The sequence below is a fragment of the Symphalangus syndactylus genome, chromosome 24, assembly GCF_028878055.3.
Source record: "Symphalangus syndactylus isolate Jambi chromosome 24, NHGRI_mSymSyn1-v2.1_pri, whole genome shotgun sequence".
Taxonomy (NCBI): Eukaryota; Metazoa; Chordata; class Mammalia; order Primates; family Hylobatidae; genus Symphalangus; species Symphalangus syndactylus.
In genome coordinates, this window is record NC_072446.2 from 14,198,772 (window position 1) to 14,220,396 (window position 21,625).

At 44.9% G+C, this 21,625-nt stretch overlaps 2 protein-coding genes across 21 annotated transcripts in view; one reads left to right on the forward strand and one right to left on the reverse strand.

The window, feature by feature from the left end:
- RAB22A (RAB22A, member RAS oncogene family) overlaps positions 1–14,838 on the reverse strand; it is a 54,368-nt gene extending 39,530 nt beyond the window's left edge. Inside the window, exons 1-2 of the mRNA XM_055265133.2 lie at positions 14,531–14,838; positions 13,424–13,503 (exon numbers count right to left, since the gene is read on the reverse strand). Of these exons, the coding sequence (XP_055121108.1) occupies positions 13,424–13,503; positions 14,531–14,566 (116 nt within the window). The 5' untranslated portion in view covers positions 14,567–14,838. The remainder of the gene's footprint in view (positions 1–13,423; positions 13,504–14,530) is intronic.
- The window catches only part of LOC129474160 (putative serine/threonine-protein phosphatase 4 regulatory subunit 1-like), an 86,508-nt gene continuing 72,679 nt past the window's right edge, over positions 7,797–21,625 (forward strand). For 7 of the 20 annotated variants that reach the window (XR_008654465.2, XR_008654466.2, XR_010119341.1 and 4 more), the window contains exons 1-2: positions 14,892–14,984; positions 15,133–15,177. Coding sequence is in view for 11 of the 20 variants with exons in the window: in XM_063633426.1 (XP_063489496.1) it covers positions 14,978–14,984; positions 15,133–15,177 (52 nt within the window). In the remaining 9 variants the exon portion in view is untranslated. Of the gene's footprint in view, positions 7,814–13,946; positions 14,080–14,890; positions 14,985–15,132; positions 15,178–21,625 lie in introns of those variants that run through there. The other 13 variants (XM_055265124.2, XM_063633424.1, XM_063633430.1 and 10 more) reach the window with 7 other exon arrangements.

The window sequence follows — 21,625 nt, forward strand, 5'->3', positions numbered from 1 at the left end:
ACCACGCCCGGCTAATTTTTTTTGTATTTTTAGTAGAGACGGGGTTTCACAGTGGTCTCGATCTCCTGACCTCGTGATCCGCCCGCCTCGGCCTCCCAAAGTACTGGGATTACAAGCGTGAGCCACCGCGCCCGGCCTCTTTTTTTTTTTTTTTTGAGACGGAGTCTCGCTCTTTCGCCCAGGCCGGACTGCAGTGGCGCTATCTTGGCTCACTGCAAGCTCCGCCTCCCGGGTTCACGCCATTCTCCTGTCTCAGCCTCCCCAGTAGCTGGGACTACAGGTACCTGCCACCGTGCCTGGCTAAATTTTTTTTGTATTTTTAGTAGAGATGGGGTTTCACCGTGTTAGCCAGGATGGTCTCGATCTCCTGACCTCGTGATCCGCCCACCTCGGCCTCCCAAAGTGCTGGAATTACAGAATTACAGGCGTGAGCCACTGCGCCTGGCGACACTGTCTCTCTTAAAAAAAAAAGAAAAAAAAAAAGAAAAAAAAAGGGCATGTTTGTAATGTGATAGGAATAGGTACAAAAAACCTATAGCAAACATAATGGTATGCTGGTAGAAGCTACCCCCTAAGATTAGGATAATACCTAGTATTACCATTTCTATTGAACATTGAACTAGAGATCCTACCTGATCTCATAGAATAAGTAAAATGTTTAAGAATTAGAATAAAGATTAAAAAATCTAATTCCCAGGTGATATAAAAGTATACAGAGAACACATAAAATAATGTATAGAGATAAGCTCTATAAATTAATGAATAAATTCAGCAAGGTTACTGGATATAACCTCAATTTTTAAAAGTCGTATTTCTGTATATAATCAACAAATAAAAAGAAAATGAAAATTTCAAAACAATGCCATTTACCATATTAACAGCATAAAACTGCACTAAACATATCAAACCCCTTGGAAAGATGTCCAAGTCCATAACACAGAGAAGTAGAAAAAAACACTGAGAGAAACTCAAGAATCCTAATATATATGATACCCTAATATAATATGTTCATATATTAGAAGATTCAGTATTATAAAGATATCATTTCTCTCCAGATCAATTTATAAATTCAACACAATGCCAATCAGAAACACAGTAGGGATTAGCGTGTTGGCGTGTGTGAAAAAGGACAAGATGATTTTAATGTTTATATTGAAACAGGTCAAGAACAGCCAAGACATTGCTGAAGAACAACACAGAAAATTCGCACCACTGGACAGTAAGACTTAGTATGATATAAAAATTAGAAATCGTGATATTAGCACAAGGATAGAAAAAAAAGACTAATGGTCTCTTTGAAAGGTCACTATTTAATGCAAAAAAATAAGTGTGTTGTGATTTCATAACATGTAGAAGTAAAACATGACAACAGCAGCACAAAGCCTGGGAGAAGGGAAACGGAAGGACACTCTTGCAAGGTTCTTATATGTGAAACTGTTATTATTTGAACACAGACTGATATATCAAAGAAGGATATTATAAACTGTAGCAAATCATTAAAATAATAAAAACAAAGAGGTAAACAAGATAATAGTGGAAATAAAATGGAATCATTAACGTGGGGCCAAGAGAAAAATAAAGCAAGATGGTAGTTTTAAACCAAGTAATATTGACAGTCATAATAAATAAAAATGATCTAAGTCAGTGCTATACAACAGAAATTTGTTATGAGGATTGAAATGTAGCTAACATGACTGAAGATTTGAATTTTTAATTTTAACATGTGGCTAGTGGCAACTGTACTAGACAGTGGAGGTCTAAATAATTAAAAGGCAGAGACTGTCAGATTAGATATAAAAGCAGAACCTATAATTCTATCTGCAAGAAAGCCACTTGAAAAATACAGCTATAAATAGGTTAAATGTAAATGCATGGGAAGGGATATTCAAATAGAATGCCGAAGAGCTTAAATTAATATCAGACTAAGTAGAATTCAGAACGGCACTCCTACCAGGGACAAAAGAGAGACATTTCATGATGGTAAAAGGGTCATCAAGAAAATCTAACAATGACGCCTGGTGAGGTGGCTCATGCCTGTAATCCCAGCTCTTTGGGAGGCCACGGCAGGAGGATGGCTTGAGCCCAGGAGTTTGAGACCAGCCTGGACAGCAAAGTGACCCCAGCTCTACAAAAAATGAAAAAAATTAGCCAGATGTGGTGAGTACACCTATGGTCCTATTATTCAGGAGGCTGAGGTAGGAGGATCACTTGAGTCTGGGAAGTTGAGGCTGCAGTGAGTTGTGATTGCACCACTGCACTCTAGCCTGGCAGACGGAGCAAGACCTTGTCTCTGTTTATGTATATATAACACAGATACATTTAAGAGATATATAATTCATATATATGATATATAACACACATATAATATATAATACATATGACATGCATGTTATATAAAAATAATATATAAAAACAATGCTACTTGCATATACACTCAATAAAAAGCTTCGAAACATGAAGCAAAACCTGATTAAAAACAGAAATAGACAAATCTTTCATTAGGGCTTCTTCAAATACTCTTTTACTGCAAAATAAGAGAAAAAAGTAAAAACACTGGAGATAGGAGCAGTGCTATAAATGAGCTAATTAACATTTACAGAATACTCCACACATCAGTAGCAGAATGCACATTCTTTACTAGTGCACATGGAACATTCACAAAGACAGACCACATCTTAGGCTAGGAAACAAATGTGAGATGTAAAAGGTTTGAAATAATACTGAGTATGTTCTCTGACGACAATAGATTTTTTTTTTTTTTTTGACACGGAGTTCTCACTCTGTCATTCAGGCAGGAGTGCAGTGGTGCCATCTCGGCTCACTGCAACCTCCACCTCCTGGGTTCAAGCAATTCTCCTGCCTCAGCCTCCCGAGTAGCTGGGATTACAGGTGCCTACCACCACGCCCAGCTAATTTTTGTATTTTTATTTTTTTTGAGATGGAGTCTTGCTCTGTCACCAGGCTGGAGTGCAGTGGCATGGTCTTGGGCTCACTCAACCTCTGCCTCCAGGGTTCAAGCGATTCTCTTGCCTCAGCCTCCTGAATAGCTGGGATTACAGGTACGCGCCACCATGCCCAACTAATTTTTGTATTTTTAGTAGATGCAGGGTTTCACCATGTTGGCCAGGATGGTCTCGATCTGTTGACCCCATCATCTACCCACCTCGGCCTCCCAAAGTGCTGGGATTACAGGCATGAGCCACTGCGCCCGCCAATTTTTGTATTTTTTAGCAGAGACGGGGTTTCACCTTGTTGGCCAGGCTGGTCTTGAACTCCTGACCTCAAGTGATCCACCCGCTTTGGCCTCCCAAAGTGCTAGAATTACAGGTGTGAACCACCGCGCCTGTACCCGTAATAGATATAAACTAGAAATTGATACTTGAAAAATTTCTGGAAAATACCCAAAGAATTGGAAATTAGAAAATATATTTCTAAGACACCAATGCTCAAAGAAGTCACAAGAGAAATGATAGGTGCAACTAAATGAAAATGAAAACACAACATATCAAAATCTGTGAAATTCACCTAAACCAGCACATAAAGGGAAATTTACAGTTCTAAATGCTCAGATAACAAAAACTGGTTCTTTGAGAAAATGAATAAAATTGATAAACTTATAGCTGGATAGTTCAGGAAAAGAAGTGAGAAGGCTCAAATCAGCACTATCAAAAATGGAAGGGGTGGGTATTGCTACAGATCCCAAAGCATTAAAAGGATAAGAAGTGGATATTATAAACAACTTTATGCCAATAAATTAAAAAAACAGAGATACAATGAACAAATTCCTTGAAGGACACAAACTACCAAAACTTACTCAAGAAGAAATAGTTGCCTGAATAAGCCTTTACAGTATTTACCGAAGGAACTGAATCTGTAGTTAAATATTTTCAGACAAAGAAAACTCTCTGCTCAGATGGTTTCATCTGTGAATTCTACCAAAACTTTAAGGAAGACATAATACCAATTCTACACAAACTCTTCCAAAAAAGTAGAAGAGAAGACATTCCTCAACTCTTTTGATGAGGTCCTGACACCAAAACTAGAGAAAGATTATTACAGAAAACTACATGCAGATAAAAATCCTTAACAAAATTTTAGTAAATCAAATGCAGCAATATATAAAAAATAATAATGTATAATGACCAAGAGAAATTTATCTTAGGAGTGCCAGATTGGTTCAATATTTCAGTATTAAACTCTCAATGGTTGTAATGCACCATTTTAACAGAAAGAACATGAACAGCTCAAAATATGTAAAATACCATCTAATAAAATTCAACACAATTCATGACAAAAAATCTCATTAATTCCGGAATAGAAGGGAACAACCTCAACCTGATAATGGGCATTTATAAAAAACCTAGAGACAACCATCAAATTGAATGGTAAAAGACTGAATGAATGATAAAAGACCTACATTAACAGTGAATATATCATGTTCCTGGATCAAAAATGGAATAGTGTTAAGATGCCAATTCTTCCCATATTAGTCAAGAGATTCAATGTGTTCCCGATTAAGATCTCACCTGGCTCTTTTGAGGAAATGGACACTGTGATTCTAAAATTTATACAGAAATGAAAAAGACCCAGAGGAGCCAGACATGAAAAACAACAATAGAATTAGATGACATATACTATCTGATTCCAAGACTTTCTATACATATACAGCAATGAACACAATATTGTACTGGCTTGAGGACAGACAAATAGACCAATGGGACAGAAAAGGGAATCCAGAAATACACCCATACACATATATAAATTCATAGGTGCCAAGGTGATTTAATTCAACAAATGCTGAATTCAACAAAAATGTTTAATTTTGATCAACTCCAGCTTCTTTTTATGCTTTGTTTTTTTGTGTGTCCTATATGTCCAATGTTGTTCTAGAACTTTTATAGCCTTATTAAATTTTGGTCTGTGATCTGTTTCTACTCGTTTACTTTGTGAGGTAAGGGTCAAGAATGATTTTTTTTTTCCATATGTTAGTCTAATCATCCTAGAAACAAACTACATGTATGTGTGTGTGTATACTAATTCCATTTATATAAAGTTCAAAACCATAGTAGGAGATTAAAAAATAACCTTTTAAAATTTAATTCTGTCATTTGCTAAGAAATAACAAATGCTTTCCATATGGCATACACCATTCTAAGCAATTTTTATGTGTTTGAATTCAATTTCACAACAACCCTACAAATTAGATGCCAAGGAGGATTCCCAAATGTGCAAATGTAGGCACAAAAAAGTTAAATAACTTGTCCAATGCCACAGAGCAACTAAGTGCTAGAGCTGGGAGGTAAAGGCAGACAGGCTGGCTCTAAACACTATGGCACATTGACTCCCAATGAGAGAACTTTAATGGAAAGATGGAGCGAGGGCAAATGTGCACAAGGAAGTGGGAGGAGGAGGATGGCAAAATTCCCATCTTCCAAAGAAAAAGAATCAGTAGATACTGCCTTAAACAGGAGGCGGGGAGGAGAGAGGGATCAACAACTACCAGTACATGCTGAGTATCCCTTATCTGAAATGCTGACCAGAAGTGTTTCCGATTTTGGAAAAAATAAAAGAAGTGTTTCTGATTTGGGAATTTTTCAGAATTTGGAATATTTGCATTTTATCAGTTCAGCATTTCAAATCCAAAATACTCCAATGGGCATTTCCTGTGAGTGTCATATTGTTGCTCAAAAAGTTTTAGATTTTGGAGCATTTTGTATTTGGGATACTCAACCTGTGCATGCATGTTATGAAAAAATTTGGAGAAAAAATCAGAAAGAATAGCTAAACGCGAAGGCAACTGTAAGCCTCCAGGGAATGGCTCAGAGTAGGGCACTGTTACACAACACTTAGCCTCATAACACTATTTCAGGTTTTAAAAACCATATACACATTGCTTTGATAGAAATAATTTTAAAATTTTAAAAAATTTAAACATTTACAAAAGAATAGGCAAAATGCTGTGGCTCATGCCTAATCCTGGCACTTTGGGAGGCCAAGGCAGGAGGATCGCTTGAGGTGAAGAGTTCAAGACCAGCCTGGGCAACGCAGTGAGAACTCATCTCTACAAAAAATAAAAAGAATTAGCAAGGCATGGTGATGCGTACTGCTTGTGCTACTGTTGTCCTAGCTACTCAGGAGGCTGAGCCAGGAAGATTGCTTGAGCTCAGGAGTTTGATGCTGCACTGAGCTCAAAGTGTCCCTCAGCCTGGGTGACAGAACAAGACCCTGTCTCTAAAAAATAGAAATAAAAAATTAAAAAAGAATAACAGGCAGGGCGTGGTGGTTCACGCCTGTAATCCCAGCACTTTGGGAGGCCGAGGTGGGCATATCACGAGGTCAGGAGATTGAGACCACGGTGAAACCCCATCTCTACTAAAAATACAAAAAATAAGCTGGGTGCGGTGGCGGGCGCCTGTAGTCCCAGCTACTCGGGAGGCTGAGGCAGGAGAATGGCGTGAACCCGGGAGGCAGAGCTTGCAGTGAGCTGAGACTGTGCCACTGCACTCCAGCCTGGGCGACAAAGTGAGACTCTGTCTCAAAAAAAAAAGCATAATAACCACCATTTATTGACTTCCAGTATCCATGGTACTTTCCTAAGCATTTTAAATACACCTCTCTTGGAATTCTCCTAACAATATGGAGCTGGTCCTATCATTATCCTTACTTGCTTATGAAGAAAGAGATCAGAGATTAAACTGCACAGGGTTGGCTGGGCACGGTGGCTCACGCCTGCAATCCCAGCACTTTGGGAGGCCAAGGTGGGTGGATCACCTAAGGTACGGAGTTTGAGACCAGCCTGGCTAACACGGTGAAACCCCATCTCTACTAAAAATACAAAAATTAGCTGCGCGTGGTGGTGGGTGCCTGTAATCCCAGCTACTCGGGAGGTTGAAACAGGAGAATCGTTTGAACCTGGGAGGTGGAGGTTGCAGTGGGCCGAGATTGCGCTACTGCACTCCAGCCTGGGCGACAAGAGCAAAACTCCATCTCAAAAAATAAATACATAAAATAAACTGCCCAGGGCTAACTAGCTAGCAAGTGGCAGAGCTGTGATCTAATCAGAGTCTAGCGTCCATGTCTCACCTCCATGAAGGAAGATGAAGCCCTAGAGGTCATATAACAGCAATAGAGAAGGAGGGATATTTGGGAGGTGGCTTGGACAGGAGCGAGTGACTTACCACTGGCTGGGGGGAGGAGATGGTGAGTTAGGAGGGATTTGAGAAGGATGCTGAGGTTGCTGGCTTGAGTACCTGAGGACAGTTGGTCCTTTCCTCTACCCCAAGGTCCATGGAAAGAGGAGCAGAGATCCAAGCCCCTGAGAGAGAGTTGATTAGCTCAGTGACATACATGGACAGTCCCTAGGTGTCTATGGGCCACCTGTGGGCACAGGCTCTATGGGGAGCAGAATCTGCAGGTCTAGAGCTTAAGAGGGAATTTGGTGCTGCTGCAGTAGGACTCACCCACGTGCAGGGAGCCACTCTTCTACTCTAGCACACTTGAGGAACACAATAGGCTCACTACACAATGGCTCACTATGGTGGTGATTTTAATGGGGGCCTCCTCTTCTTGCAGCATATGTGTAGTGTGGAGGAAGGGGGTTCCTGGAATCCTGGAAGAGGGACCAGAGACATGCATATGTCTGAAAAAAAGCCTCAGCTTTGAAAATCCCTGCTGTGGTTACAATTGGAGTTACATGACATCAAACAAGAGGAGACAAAATGCAAATGGGCAGGAGTCCACCTCAGAACCCTGGGATCTGGACATACAAAGGGATGACAATGCCGAAGGAGACCGAAGCAAAGTGTCCCTGGAGGTAAGAAGATGAACGAGGGGACCTGATACAGGGAGGGCAGGGAGTCTGGGCAGTTCATGCCTGAGAGCCTCCCTCCAGTGTTTCTACCTGGTCCATCTCTCATTTACATTCTTTGCCTGGCCTTTGCTGACCCTGGAGTCTGCAACTTTTAGAGCCACTAACATGTACCTGAGTTTGCAGAGACAATCAGGAATTTGCCAAGGAGACAAGGAAAAGAAAGGACCCTGAAAGAGAACAGCATGTGCCAAAAACCCAGGTGTAGAACGGGTGCTGCTTGGTGTGTGCTGGGGAGGAAGTGAGCAACAAAAACATGGAGGAAGCACAGGAGAGATGAGGCTGGGCCCGGGCTAGGAAAGGGTTCCTCTGCCGTGGTTTTGACTGAGGGGATCAAACTTGTCTTTAATGAAGCTCACACAGCAACAATGAGGAGAACTGACTCCAAGTGGCAGAGCCAGGCCACAGAACAACTGGTTCTGAAATCAGCTCAATAGCCCCGGCAAGATGAGGGCTCAGATGTGAGGATGGGAAGGAGGGCCCAAGCTCTCCTTCAGGAAGGGGTCCCAGAGGGCCCTTTCTTAAATGGATATGAATGGGGTTTGGGGATTGGGCTGGGGGTGGGGTGAAGAGGGATACGATGACAGTACCACTACATACCACCACCATTTACTGCACACTTCCTATGCCCACTCTGTGTATGGAGTCACGGAATTCTCCTAAAACCCCCTATAAGGTAGGCAGGACTATGACCTCCCCCCGCACCTCCAAAAGAGTGGCTCTGTCACTTGCGCAGATATTCTCCCTGCTAGCACACAGTCAAGGCCCTAAGTCTAGGAAGCATGGTTCTTCAAGGCCCATGCTCTTCCCCATGATACGACACAGGCGAGTCCTTAGGGAAGAACACAGATACTGTGTGAGGTATGCAGGACTGGAGGAGGAACAAAGACCGAGTTCTTTAGGAGACTAGGTCCAAATCATAGGTTGGAGGCATGGGCTTAGAGGTCACATTATACAGGTGAAGGTGAGGTGTCGGAGGGAGGTGAGAAACATGGGAAGTCAGGACACAGCTTGGGGAAGACCAGCATTTATCATATCAGTATGAGAGGCCAGGAGACTGCATTGAGGAAGCACGGTTATGAAGCAGGAAGGGAACTAGAGAAGACAGAGGAGCTTCAATCTGAGAAGCGGGGATGTGTCCTGCAGTAAGTGATGTTGGCTCCTCCCCCAGACTCCAGGGCCCTGTGGACTGGTCCCTGCTGGCTCACCAACCTCCCTGCCGTCTCTCCTGGTTCTTGCTGTGGGTCCTCCAGCCACCCCAGCCTCCTGATCCCTCTTCCAACCTCCCTTGCCCTCTTGCCTCACGGTCCTTGCTGTCCCTCATGCCCATTCCAGTTCCTTCCTACCCACCCACCATCCCTCACCACCACCAACTACTTCACTTCCGTTCTTCAAAAACTTTTCTTTTTTTTTTTTTTTTTTTTGAGATGGAGTCTTGCTCTGTCACCCAGGCTGGAGTGCAGTGGCGCGATCTTGGCTCACTGCAAACTCCGCCTCCTGGTTCAAGCAATTCTCCTGTCTCAGCCTCCCAAGCAGCTGGGATTACAGGCGTGTGCCATCACGTCTGGCTAATTTTTGTATTTTTAGTAGAGACGGCTTTCACCATGTTGCCCAGGCTGGTCTCGAACTCCTGACCTCAGGTGATCCACCTGTCTTGGCCTCCGAAAGTGCTGGGATTACAGGCGTGAGCCACCGCACACAGCCAACTTTTATTCTTAAACTTAATCCATTCATCTTTCAATATTTAAATGTCAGTGCTGCTAGGTGCTTCACACCTTTACTGATCACTGTAGGAATCAGTTATCCCCACAGGCCCAGGTCAGGTCCCTATCACACGTTTTCATAGTACTGCACATTTCTCCTTCATAGCACAGAAAAGGGTTGAATAAATCATTTCTGGCTGGGCGCAGTGGCTCATGCCTGTAATCCCAGCATTTTGGGAGGCCAAGGCAGGCAGATTACCTGAGGTCAGGTGTTTGAGACCAGCCTGGCCAACATGGTGAAACCCTGTCTCTACTCAAAATACAAAAATTAGCTTGGCATTGTGGCGGGCAGATTCCCAAATGTGCAACTAATCCCAACTACATGGGAGGCTGAGGCAGGAGAATCGCTTGAACATGGGAGGCAGAGGTTGCAGTGAGCCAAGATCGTGTCATTACAATCCAGCCTGGGTGACAGACAGAGACTCAGTCTCAAAGAAAAAAAAGAAAAGAAAAGAAAAGAAAAGAAAAAGAATAAATCATTTCCTGTACATTAGTCATAACATAGCTTCTTGTAGGTAAGGTCTACAAGGACAGAAGTCCATTGTCTAAATCAGGGGTCAGCAAACTTGCTCTGAAAAGTACCAGAGAGCAAATATTTTTGGGTTTGTGGCCCATCAAGTCTTAGTTGCAACTATTCAAGTTGGTCATTGTAGCCCAAAAGCAGCAGGACAATAAGTAAATAATTGGGTGTGACTGTTTCAGTAACTCTTCATTTACAAAAACAGGAGGCGGGCAAAAAGGCCAGTTTGCCGACCCCTGGTCTAGGCACCAGTACCCAGTCTAGCACCTGGCATATAGCAGGCACTCTATGAATAAAGAAAACTACCAAGAAAAGGCCATTTGACTTTGGCTATTAGATGGAAACTGGTACCAAGGGAAGGTGGTTTTAGTGGCATGGCAGGGCGGAGCTGAGATGACAGAGGCTGAGGAGTGGGCAGCAGTTGAGGAAGTGGTAACTTCTCTTTCAGGAGTTCCACCATCTGAGCAGTAGGTTGGGGAATGGGTGCTCTTGTGGTGGAGTGGGGTGGATTCAGAACCTGTGTGCAGGGTATGAGAAGATGATAGGGCTGAGGAAGACACAGGGTAACTCATGAAGAGGTGGGGCTCCAGAGCTCAGGGGCATGTTTGGGGTTGGTCACAAAGGAGGAAGCCACCTTCTAAAACTGAGGAAAAAGAAACAAAAAAAGGCAGAAAAAAGAAAATGAGGAGAAAGCCTTGTATGCGGTTTTCCTTGTATGTGAAAATGTGAGCCAAATCTCCTGAAAATGTGAGCCAAATCTCCTGGTGCAGAGTGGACTAGAGGCAGCTCAGGAGCCACGGGCATCTGGCAGATTGGGAGCCACTGGCAAAAAGGGAACAGTGGACACTCAGGACGGGGCGGGCCTCACCGAGATGCATGAAGCTACACCCTTCACTTTTCTCTCTTCTCATTTGAGAGAGCACTTCTAGCCAAGGTGGTGTCTGGGTGTCTTGTGGGTTTTGGGTTTTCAGCTCTGACTCAGTGTGAAGTGTGTCACTCGCTGAATCACCAGCAGTACTTGCTGTCACTTCCCAACACTTCACTCTCCCATGCAGGTAGGGACAGGCAGGCCCTGAGAAGGATGGGGTCATGTTTTACATGTGTCATACCCAGCTCTTTCTTAAAGGACACAGAAAAGCATTTTAACTGCAGACACTTATTGGTGAATTTCATCCCCATGCTTTCAAATGTGTAGAAGACCCATAGGGTTTAAAAAAGCAGATAGGTGGCCAGGCGCGGTGGCTCATGCCTGTAATCCCAGCACTTTGGGAGACCAAGGCGGGCGGATCACGAGCGCAGGAGATAGAGACCATCCTGGCTAATACATGAAACCCTGTCTCTACTAAAAACACACAAAAGAATTAGCCGGGCATGTTGGCGGGCACCTGTAGTCCCAGCTACTCAGGAGGCTGAGGCAGGAGAATCGCGTGAAGCCAGGAGGCAGAGCTTGCAGTGAGCCGAGATCCGCCACTGCACTCTAGCCTGGGCGACAGAGCGAGACTCCGTCTCAAAAAAAAAAAAAAAAGTAGATAGGCTGGTTGTGGTGGCTCATACTTATAATTCCAGCACTTTGGGAGACTGAGGTGGGTGGATCACTTGAGCCCAGGAGTTCAAGCCAAGCCTGGGTAGCCGGGCGCGGTGGTTCACGCCTGTAATCCTAGCACTTTGGGAAGCTGAGGCGGGCGGATCACGAGGTCAGGAGATCGAGACCATCCTGGCTAACACGGTGAAACCCCTTCTCTACCAAAAATACAAAAAAATTAGCCGGGCGTGATGGCGGGTGCCTGTAGTCCCAGCTACACTGGGGAGGCTGAGGCAGGAGAATGGCATGAACCCGGGAGGCGGAGATTGCAGTGAGCCGCGATTGCGCCACTGTACTCCAGCCTGGGCGACAGAGTGAGACTCCGTCTCAAAAAAAAAAAAAAAAAAAAAACCAGCCTGGGTAACATGGTGCAACTCCATCTCTACTAAAAATAAAAAAAATTAGCCAGGTGTGGTAGTGTGTATCTGTGATGTCAGCTACCTGATGTGGGAGGATGACTTGAGCCCAGGAGATTGAGGCTGCAGTGAGCCATGATTGTGCCACTGCACTCCAGCCTGGGTGAAAAAAAAAAGCAGATAAAAAATATTGAACACATAGGCGAGGCACGGCAGCTCATGCCTGTAACCCCAGAATTTCGGGAGGTTGAGGTGGGCGGATCACCTGAGGTCAGGAGTTCGAGATCAGCATGGCCAACATGGTGAGACCTTGTCTCTACTAAAAATACAAAATTAGCTGGGCATGGTGGTGGGCGCCCATAATTCCAGCTACTCAGGAGGCTGAGGCAGGAGAATCGCTTGAACCTGGGGCAGAGGTTGCAGTGAGCCAAGACTGCGCCACTGCACCGCAGCCTGGGCAAAAAGAGTGAAACTGTGTCTCAAAATAAATAAATAAATAAATAATAAATAAAAAACCTCTGACAGCATAATTTCTCAGGGGACAATCTTATGGCAGTTTCTCTCCTGGGCTGTAAAATATTTCTCTATTAGTCAAAGAACGATCTGCATAGAGCACAAAGGCCAATTTTATCCTAATGATGGATAACATAGATTTTTTCTTTAAATGCTGGAAACCATTTGAGGGTTTCATGATAAAACTAGAGCACAGCACCTATTTAGCTTTATAAGGTTAACATAGTATTAAAGCCTATAAAACACAACTTCTTATGTAGTCAAAGGGTTAGTATTGCAAAATGAAAAGTTTTCTTATAGAGACAAAAACATATGAACAATCAACTTTACTTATCCATAGAACCAGAGAACTGAAAAAACCTTCCATTTCAATATGAATTTATTAATTTATTATTACTACCAGTACAGGAATGTGTAAGGGTTCAGATCTCAACCTGCTACTTTCAGGAAGGACAAAAACCATTTAAATGTCTTTTACTTGATATGCCTGAAAGAATAGCACCAGGATCTATTTTCATCTGCCTTATTTCAAGGTGTAATTGTTGTTGATATTTATAGACTGAAGCTTCTGTGTCTATTCTAATAATTAGTAGAACTCCAATTCATATTTGCATTTTGAAGTTCTCACCCCCAAGTCCGAAGATAATTTTCCTAAAATACACAGATCCTCACTGGACTCTTTCGAGTCCTTCCAGAGATGATGCGAACCAGCGACTCAGAATTCAATGACTATAAAGCGCAGGGCCTACACCTGTAACACACTATGTATTTGGAAGGATTTTCAATGCACCTTTAGATGTGTGTCAAATAAAAATCTCTTACCCTATTGTTGGGTTGATGTTTGGATCAAAACTGTCTTCCACAAACCGCCACACGATACTCGATTTACCTACACCTGTATCCTGAAAGAGAACGAGATGAGGGCCTGAGAAAAAGTTCACCTTTTGGCAGACACCAAAAACTACTTTGTGGTATAAGTTCAGGATTTTAGAAAAATCACCCTAGACGTGTAAATTTTATAAACTGAGGAACACAAAAGCGGTTGTCATAAAAATTCAGTAGAGTAATTAGGAAATTCCAACTGTACTAAAAGGGAGAGGTTTTTGCAGTTAAGACAGATTGGGACCTTTTGAAAGACCCAAAGTTTCTGCTTCGTGTAAAAAGTAACAAGTCCACTTGCTTTTTAACATATGTTAATAAACTTTGAACTCCTGAGTTACCTCTGAGTAATCCCTGATGAATCCTAGCCCCACCCTATTTGGAGGGAATAAAGATTAGTTATTGGAGTTCCTGCTGATCTTTAAGGCAGAAACTCTGGAATGACAGCATCAATCTCAGAAAGAAGGCTTTGAAATGGCCAACACCTTGTCTTTCCTGACAAGACAGGAAGCTGAAGCTTCAAACTAGTCTTCGGGGCTTCCTGATTTGAACACCCCTCTTCTCCACAGGAAGAGTTACTTGGCAAAGTAACTCTTTGGGTAAGTGGCAGGGGTATCCCACAAGTTCAAAAACACCCAAGAGACAAAGCAGGCTAATGCTGCTTATAAAACCTCAAGACCTGTTATTGGTTTTACTTTGGAAGACTTGGCCAACTCCCAAATAATACCTTGTTAAGTTGGGAGAAAACTAAGAGCCTCTCTTAACCCAGATGCAATAGAGAGGCAAGGGGGGGCTGTTTGCTCTTTGTGGGGCAGGAAGAGTCCACGGGCTCCAGGGAGGGGAAGGGCAAGGGTCCCTTCGGCCTCCAGGACCTTTTGGAGGGTGCAAGAGGTGGGCGGGACGGCTCCCGACCTGGAGGGAGGGTCCACGGGGCTGGCAGACAGCGTCTCGGACGTGGGAGGGGGGAAGGGATGAGGGGACATGGAGGAACCGGGGTCCCCGCCAGCCCAGCCTCCCGTGGCCCTCCCGGCCGGACCCGCCGCCACTCACCCCGAGCAGACACACTTTGAGCTCCCTCAGCGCCATGGCCCGGGAGCCAGGGGCGCGGGCCCGCCGCCGCCCTAAGTTGAGAAGGGAGAGGCCAGGCCCAGCAAAAGCATCCCCTGGCGCCGTTGCCGCCGCACGGCCCAGCCCTCGTCCGCGCAGAGGCGGCTGCCGCCCGTCCTCCGGCCCTAGGTCCGGCCTGTCCGCTGCCAGCCGCGTGGGGCCCGCCTTAGCAGCCGGGACGCCGCCGCGGCCTTCCGGGCGCCGCCGCCGCCGCCATCTTGGGACGCCGGCCGGGTCACCTGACCTCCCCGCCCACCTCGGCAGCCACCTTCGCTGAGAGGGCGGGGCCGGCCGGCCGGCGCGGGCCGGGGGCGGGGCCCGAAGCCGACGGCCCCGCCCCTGTCTACAGGCCCCCGCCCCTGCCGGTCCCCCCTCTAGGCCCATCCCAAGATGGCGGGTGAGTGGGGCTGGGGTCGAGGGATGCCAGGGGTGCTAGTCTCTCTCTCGCCCCGTGACCACCCCGCGAGGCCGAGGGGCCCCTGCCCGACCCCGTCCCCTCTCGCCGCAGCCCCCTGGTAACTCCTTGTGTGTTTCTTGGTTTTCAGAGATCCCCCTGTACTTTGTGGACTTGCAGGATGACTTAGACGACTGTAAGTAAGAGTTGGGGCACCCCTGTCCCTCCCTGGGACCCTCTCAAAGAATTCAGAGTGCACGAAGCGCGGGGCGGAGGAACCTCAAGCCAGGCCCTCCTTGTCGGGACCAGAACAGCGGGACCCCCAACTGCCTAGATCGACTGGTGGCGGTCCCTCCTCCCTGGGCGGGGCGGGCTGAGGGTGGGAGCCCTTCCCTTCCCTCGGGGGAAGGATTTTTTTTGTTGGGGAAACTTTTGACTTCCTGTCACTTCTTTTCTTCCTGCGCCTGCAGCCGCCGTGGGATGGGAGGAAGGGTTAGTCTCAAGTCCTAGTCGACCCAGGGCGGGCCGGGAGCCCGCCAGCTGGGAGGTGGGTGACTTACCTCTCAGGGCCTCGCCCTTTTCCTAAGGACTTTTAGGACTGCTGGGGGGTTTGGGAGGTCCCCTTCTCGGTGTGGCCGGCCACAGGGTTGCACGGAGTTCTCAAGTGCCCTGGCTACAAGCCCGGCTCCATCTCTTATCCCATGGAACCCATTGGCCCCCGCATTTCTTGGGTGGGACCCTTGTCCCTTCTTGCCCTCTTCTTTGGAATCATGTTAAGGGCTGGTACCTGGGGGAGGTGTCATCTTAGAAATCCAAGTTCGCATTTCTGGTGAAGGAAGGAAGCGTTTTCTTTCTCGTCAAGAAACTTTTACTGAGCAGCTACTTGCTCTGGGGGCCACGTGTTGGGCTCCCAGCCTGCAAGGATGTGTTGAAAACAGCTCCACACGCAGGGAGCTCACAGGGTGTGGGGAAATCTACTTGTAAACAGAGAATTACCGAGCACCGGAGTGCTTGCTGGTGAAGAAGCCCTATATAAATCATCCAAATAGCTAACATTAATTGGGGGCGTACTGTATGCCAGTCATATACAGTACTTTCTCTCATCTTTCCTTCCACATCTGCAGGTTTCCTAATAGTAAAAGTTGGTGTTTACTAAAAACTTACCATGGACCAGAGAGCGTTAAACTCTTTTTTTTTTTTTTTTTTTTTTTGAGACATAGTGTTGCTCTGTAGCCCAGGCTGGAGTGCAGTGGCACGATCTCGGCTCACTGCAAGCTCCACCTCCTGGGTTCACGCCATTTTCCTGCCTCAGCCTCCCAAGTAGCTGGGACTACAGGCGCCCGCCACCACTCCCGGCTAATTTTTTGTATTTTTAGTAGAGAAGGGGTTTCACTGTGTTAGCCAGGATGGTCTCGATCTCCTGACCTCGTGATCCGCCCACCTCGGCCTCCCAAAGTGTTGGGATTACTGGCGTGAGTCACCGCGCCTGGCCCAGTGTTAAACTCTTTACACACATTAACTCAGAAGGTGCAGTTTCGGCTGGGTGCGGTGGCTCAGGCCTGTAATCCCAGCACTTTGGGAGGCAGAGATGGGCAGATCACTTGAGTCCAGCCTGGCCAACATGGTGAAACCCTGTCTCTACTAAAAATACAAAAATTAGCCGGGCGTGGTGGCGCGCGTCTCTAATCTCAGCTGCTCGGGAGGCTGAGGCAGGAGAATTGCTTGAACCTGGGAGGCAGAGGTTGCAGTGAACGCCACTGCACTCCAGCCTGGGCGACAGAGTGACTCCGTCTCAAAAACAACAGAACAAGAAAAAACCAACAAGGGACAGTTTTGTTAAAGTAGCATAACACTTTTGAAGGGGCAAAACAAGCTGATAGTTAAGAGCCCGGTGTCTGTGGAATCAGATGGCCAAGAGTGAAATCCCGTATCACTGTTTACTAGCAGTGTGATCCCAGGCAAGTCACTGTACCACTCTATGCCTCAGCGACCTCATCAGTAAAATGGGCATTATAGTGGCCCACCTCAAAAGGCTTTTATAAGGGATTAAATGAATAAAGGATTTAGCACAATGCCTAGTATGTAATAAACACTTGGTAAATATTGGCTGCTCTTACTGTTATTAATGTGATCATTATTAGTAGTTATTTAACATTGTTGAGCCTGGTACAGTATAGATCCAGGTTTACCCAGCTGAATGTTTCAGCCGATGGGCATGCTCGGATTGAAGGAGTTGTATCATTTCCATTGATAAACAATGTTTAGCTGCTATGATGGTGCTTCTCATTCATAGATTTGGTATTTGGTCTGACTGGAAAGCTGTTTTCTAGCTGCTTCAGTTATCTAACCACCCCAAAACTCAATGGCTTAAACCAACAGCATTTGATTTTCCACAAATCTGTGAGTAGACTGGGTGGTGCTTCTGCTTAATGTGGTTTCAGTTGGGGAAGTCCGAAATGATGTCACTTATGTGGGTGGCATAGGTCCTGGCTGTTGGCTAGGAGATCTCCCAGGACTGTTGGCCAGGACTTCAGTTCTCCGCGAGGTGCCCTTTCCACTTGGCTAGGTCAGCCTTCTCACAGTATAGTGGCCACAGGGTGGTTGCACCTCTTTTCTGACGGCTACCCTCCTTCAGTCCTTTTTCGCCTATGTATGTACAAAAAAGGAAGTAAGGAATTATATAGGAAAAAATTATGATCGATCTTTGGACAAATATTTGAACAAATGTTAGATGTTCGAGACTTGTGATTAAAAAGACTTAAGTACTCTTTAGCAGACAGCTGAAGAATTGCCCCACTGAGGAAGGAAACCACCATTATGGCTCTGAACGTAACCACACCTTGGGTAGGACAACTCTGGCAGCCTCTTGGGGACTTCCTGTTTGGGCAAGGGTAGGAGCTGTGGAATGCTGTACCTTAGGAGTTTATAACATAATTGATCTGTATGGGAGGGCATGCTCATTTGTGTCACCCTGCTTCTACCTCTACACCTCCCCATGGTAGTATTGGGAGGTATTATCATACCATTATTGGCAGAAAGAACCCTGAAGTTTTATCCTCTGCATCCTGGCTCTCTCACACCTGTAGCTGTGTTACGTTGGGTGGACCACTCACCCATTCTGTTGAATTCTTTGGAAAATGGCATGAGAATGGGAGTTGCCTCATAGGACTGGTGTGAGGGTTAGATGGATAGCCAGAAAACATTCTAGTCTAGTGCTTTGTAAAGTATTCAGTGATTTTATCATCATCATCATCTTTGCTGGATTTTTATGTAAGAGTTTATGATTCAGTGTTAACAGCTGCTACTCTGTGAGGTAGGTGGGATTATTCCTCTTAACAGATGAGAAAACTGAAAATCAGGTTGAGTAACTTATCCATTGTGGCACAGCTCATGAATGGTGGAACTCACAGTCAAATGTGGTTCCTTCTGCTCTTTTCTTTTTTTTTTTTTTTTTTGAGACGGAGTCTTGCTCTGTCGCCCAGGCTGGAGTGCAGTGGCGCGATCTCGGCTCACTGCAAGCTCCGCCTCCTGGGTTCACGCCATACTCCTGCCTCAGCCTCCCGAGTAGCTGGGACTACAGGCGCCTGCCACCACGCCCGGCTAATTTTTTGTATTTTTAGGAGAGAAGGGGTTTCACTGTGTTAGCCAGGATGGTCTCGATCTCCTGACCTCGTGATCCACCTGCCTCGGCCTCCCAAAGTGCTGGGTTTACAGGCGTGAGCCACTGTGCCCGGCCTGCTCTTTTCTTTTTATTCCACCACATGGATCAACCTCATAAATATTCTTAACCTAGGGGATAGGAGATGGATGTCAGTTTGGGTGGTACTGTGACTGTTGTCCTCCTTGGGCATTTGTGTCTAAATGATGCGACGCCTCTCTGTTTAGACTGTAGGTCCCTTGGGGTAGGGACACAGGCCATCCTTTCTATAATCCAATGTCTCGCATGATCTAGGTGCTCAATTAATGTTGTTAATGTTAACCATAACGGATTACGAGGCTTTTGTCTGATTTACTTTGTGATTCTTGATTATGTTTGGCTAATTTGAAAAGGGAGCCATAATGAATGGATGTCTTGTTTTTTAAATCAGAGTCTTCAGGCCATTGCAGCACAGAAGAGATTTAATTTCAGAGAATTGGCTTGCTGAAGCAATCTAAATTTCTTCCCTTGAAAGCAGAAAGTATGTGGGATGGCCTGGCATATTGGTTTTCATGTTGAATTGCACATGGAAGGTGGAGCTGTATGTCTATGCCTAAGCATCTACAGGCCTATGAATGTCTAGTTTTGCTTATAGCATGTGGAGGCTGAAGAGGTGTTATTGTTGATAAGGTTTGCTTGGCCAATTAGAACTTAAATGTGTGTCAGGGATGGGTGAGTAAAAAATGAGGGGAGCCTATTGCAAATATAAAGAGACCTAAGAGACCTATCAACATAAGACAATATATGGTCATATTTGGATCTTTAGTTGAACAAATCAACTATAAAAATACATTATTGAGACAGGGAAAATTGAGTTGGACTGGGTATTAGATAATATTAATAATTATTTTGTTGGATGTGATAATAGTGTCATGGTTTTGTTCGAAGGAAAAGGGCCTCATCTAAAAGAAACAAGCATTCGTGGGTGAAATCATTTGATGCGTGAAGTCCGCTATCAAATACTGCAACAAACAGTAAATAAAAAGTCAGGAGAGGGATAGATGGAAAGATAAATGGCAGAATGTTGATACTTGTTGAAGTTGGCTGCTGGGGACTAGTCTCTTTATTTTTGTATATGTTTGAAAATTTCCATAGTAAAAGGTTTAAAGGAGTGTGATGAAAGTGTCACATATGATCAAACATCTATAGGAAGAGTTGGAAGGCTGGATTCCAATTCTGAAGTCACTGCAGAGTTCTTGTAAGATACATTTAGCTTCAAAAGACTGACTCATAAAATATGTTAGTGTTTGGGGGGCAGTGTATTTCTTTTCAAATATTTAGCTTTCAAGAGGTATCTATGAAAGAGCTTGGAAGACGATATACTTCTATTTATGGGAAAAGCCAGGTTCTAACAAATGATATCTGGACCTTTGGTGAAAACAGGATTAGCTAAGCCAATGGAATATAGAGAGGATCTTGGAATCTTAATGCTAGAAGGAGCAATGTATGTTCAACCTTGAATAAAAGACATTTTCCAGAGCAAAAAGCATTCCATGTCATCTGCCCACTTTGTTCTACGTTTGTAAAAATCTCCTCAAGGACAACAACCAAGCCCCCAAAGCAGAGAAACGATATTAATCTGAGTCTTAAACCAAACCATTGAACTTTCTCTCCGAACTATGATATACACTTGAATCAATCCTAAACCAAACCATTGAACTTTTTCTCTGAACTATGAAATACACTTGAACCAAAGATTTTCAGCTTTTTAAAATAAAAATCTCCCTGTCAACTGAAATAATTTGAAGAGCAATATCGAATACTTGGAAAATAGAACAAAACCCAGAGATCAAACTGTTCTCTAAATCAGAGATTGGCAATTTTTCTCTGGAAAGGATCAGATATTTTAGGGCTTGCTGGCTAGAAGGTCTCTGCTCTGCTATTGTAGCCTGAAAGCAGCCATAAATAGCACATAAATGAGTAGGCATGGGTGTGTCCTAATAAAACTTTATTTACAAATACAAGTGGTGGGCTGAATTTGGCCTAGAGTAGGTGATTTGCTGACTCCTGTAGCTCAGAGTTGATTTTATTCCATTAGAGCCCCTAGGTCTGTGGATTAGCTGAGCCAGCCGGATCAGTATCTTTCCCACTAGGTTTAGTTAGAATAGCTGAGCTTTGTTGAAAAACCTTTGTTGAATAACCCTTGACAAGTTGCTCAAACTTCATGTCTCATTTTTCCCATTTGTGTATGAGAATGGCAAGGAACAAAAGAGTCAGAGTAGTGGAAACGGATCCACCTTGCTTCCCTTCCCGTCGTTGTAGTGCATTCTACTTTAGTTGCTCTGTATTTTCTATTTCCGGTGAGGCAAACAGATGAACATCAGCAATTCCCACAAATTGTCTCTTTAAAAAGAAGAGTTTTAAATGGCTTTCTTCATCACAAAATAAGCTCTTGTAAACAAATTTTGCAACAAAGCCTAGCTAACAAAAGGGAAAGTAGTTTTGACCTTGAAAATACCAAATAGTTTAACCCTGATGGGAAAAAAATAAGAGGTGAGGGCAGGTATTAGTTTCCATGCTTGGAAAGTCATTCATGCACATAACGTGTTTCTCCACGTCTTCCAAGGTATCAGCCTTCCCAAAAGTGTTGGGGATAGAGTTGTGGGGAAGCCTGGGGCTCAGCTCCTGACACACCCACAGCCTGGCAGGGAAGTGCCTGCAGTGTCTCAAGGGCCCAGGCAGAAGAGGGAACACAGATCTGGGCCAGTAAGAAGACAGGGCAGGGCTGGGTGCGGTGGCTCACACCTGTAATCCCAGCACCTTGGGAGGCCAAGGTGGGCAGATCACCTGGGGTCAAGAGTTTGAGACTAGCCTGGCCAACATGGTGAAACCCCGTCTCCACTAAAAATACAAAAATTAGCCAAGCGTGGTGGCGCACACTTGTAATCCCAGCTACTAGGGAGGCTGAGGTGGGAAGATTGCTTGAAACTGGGAGTTGGAGGCTGCA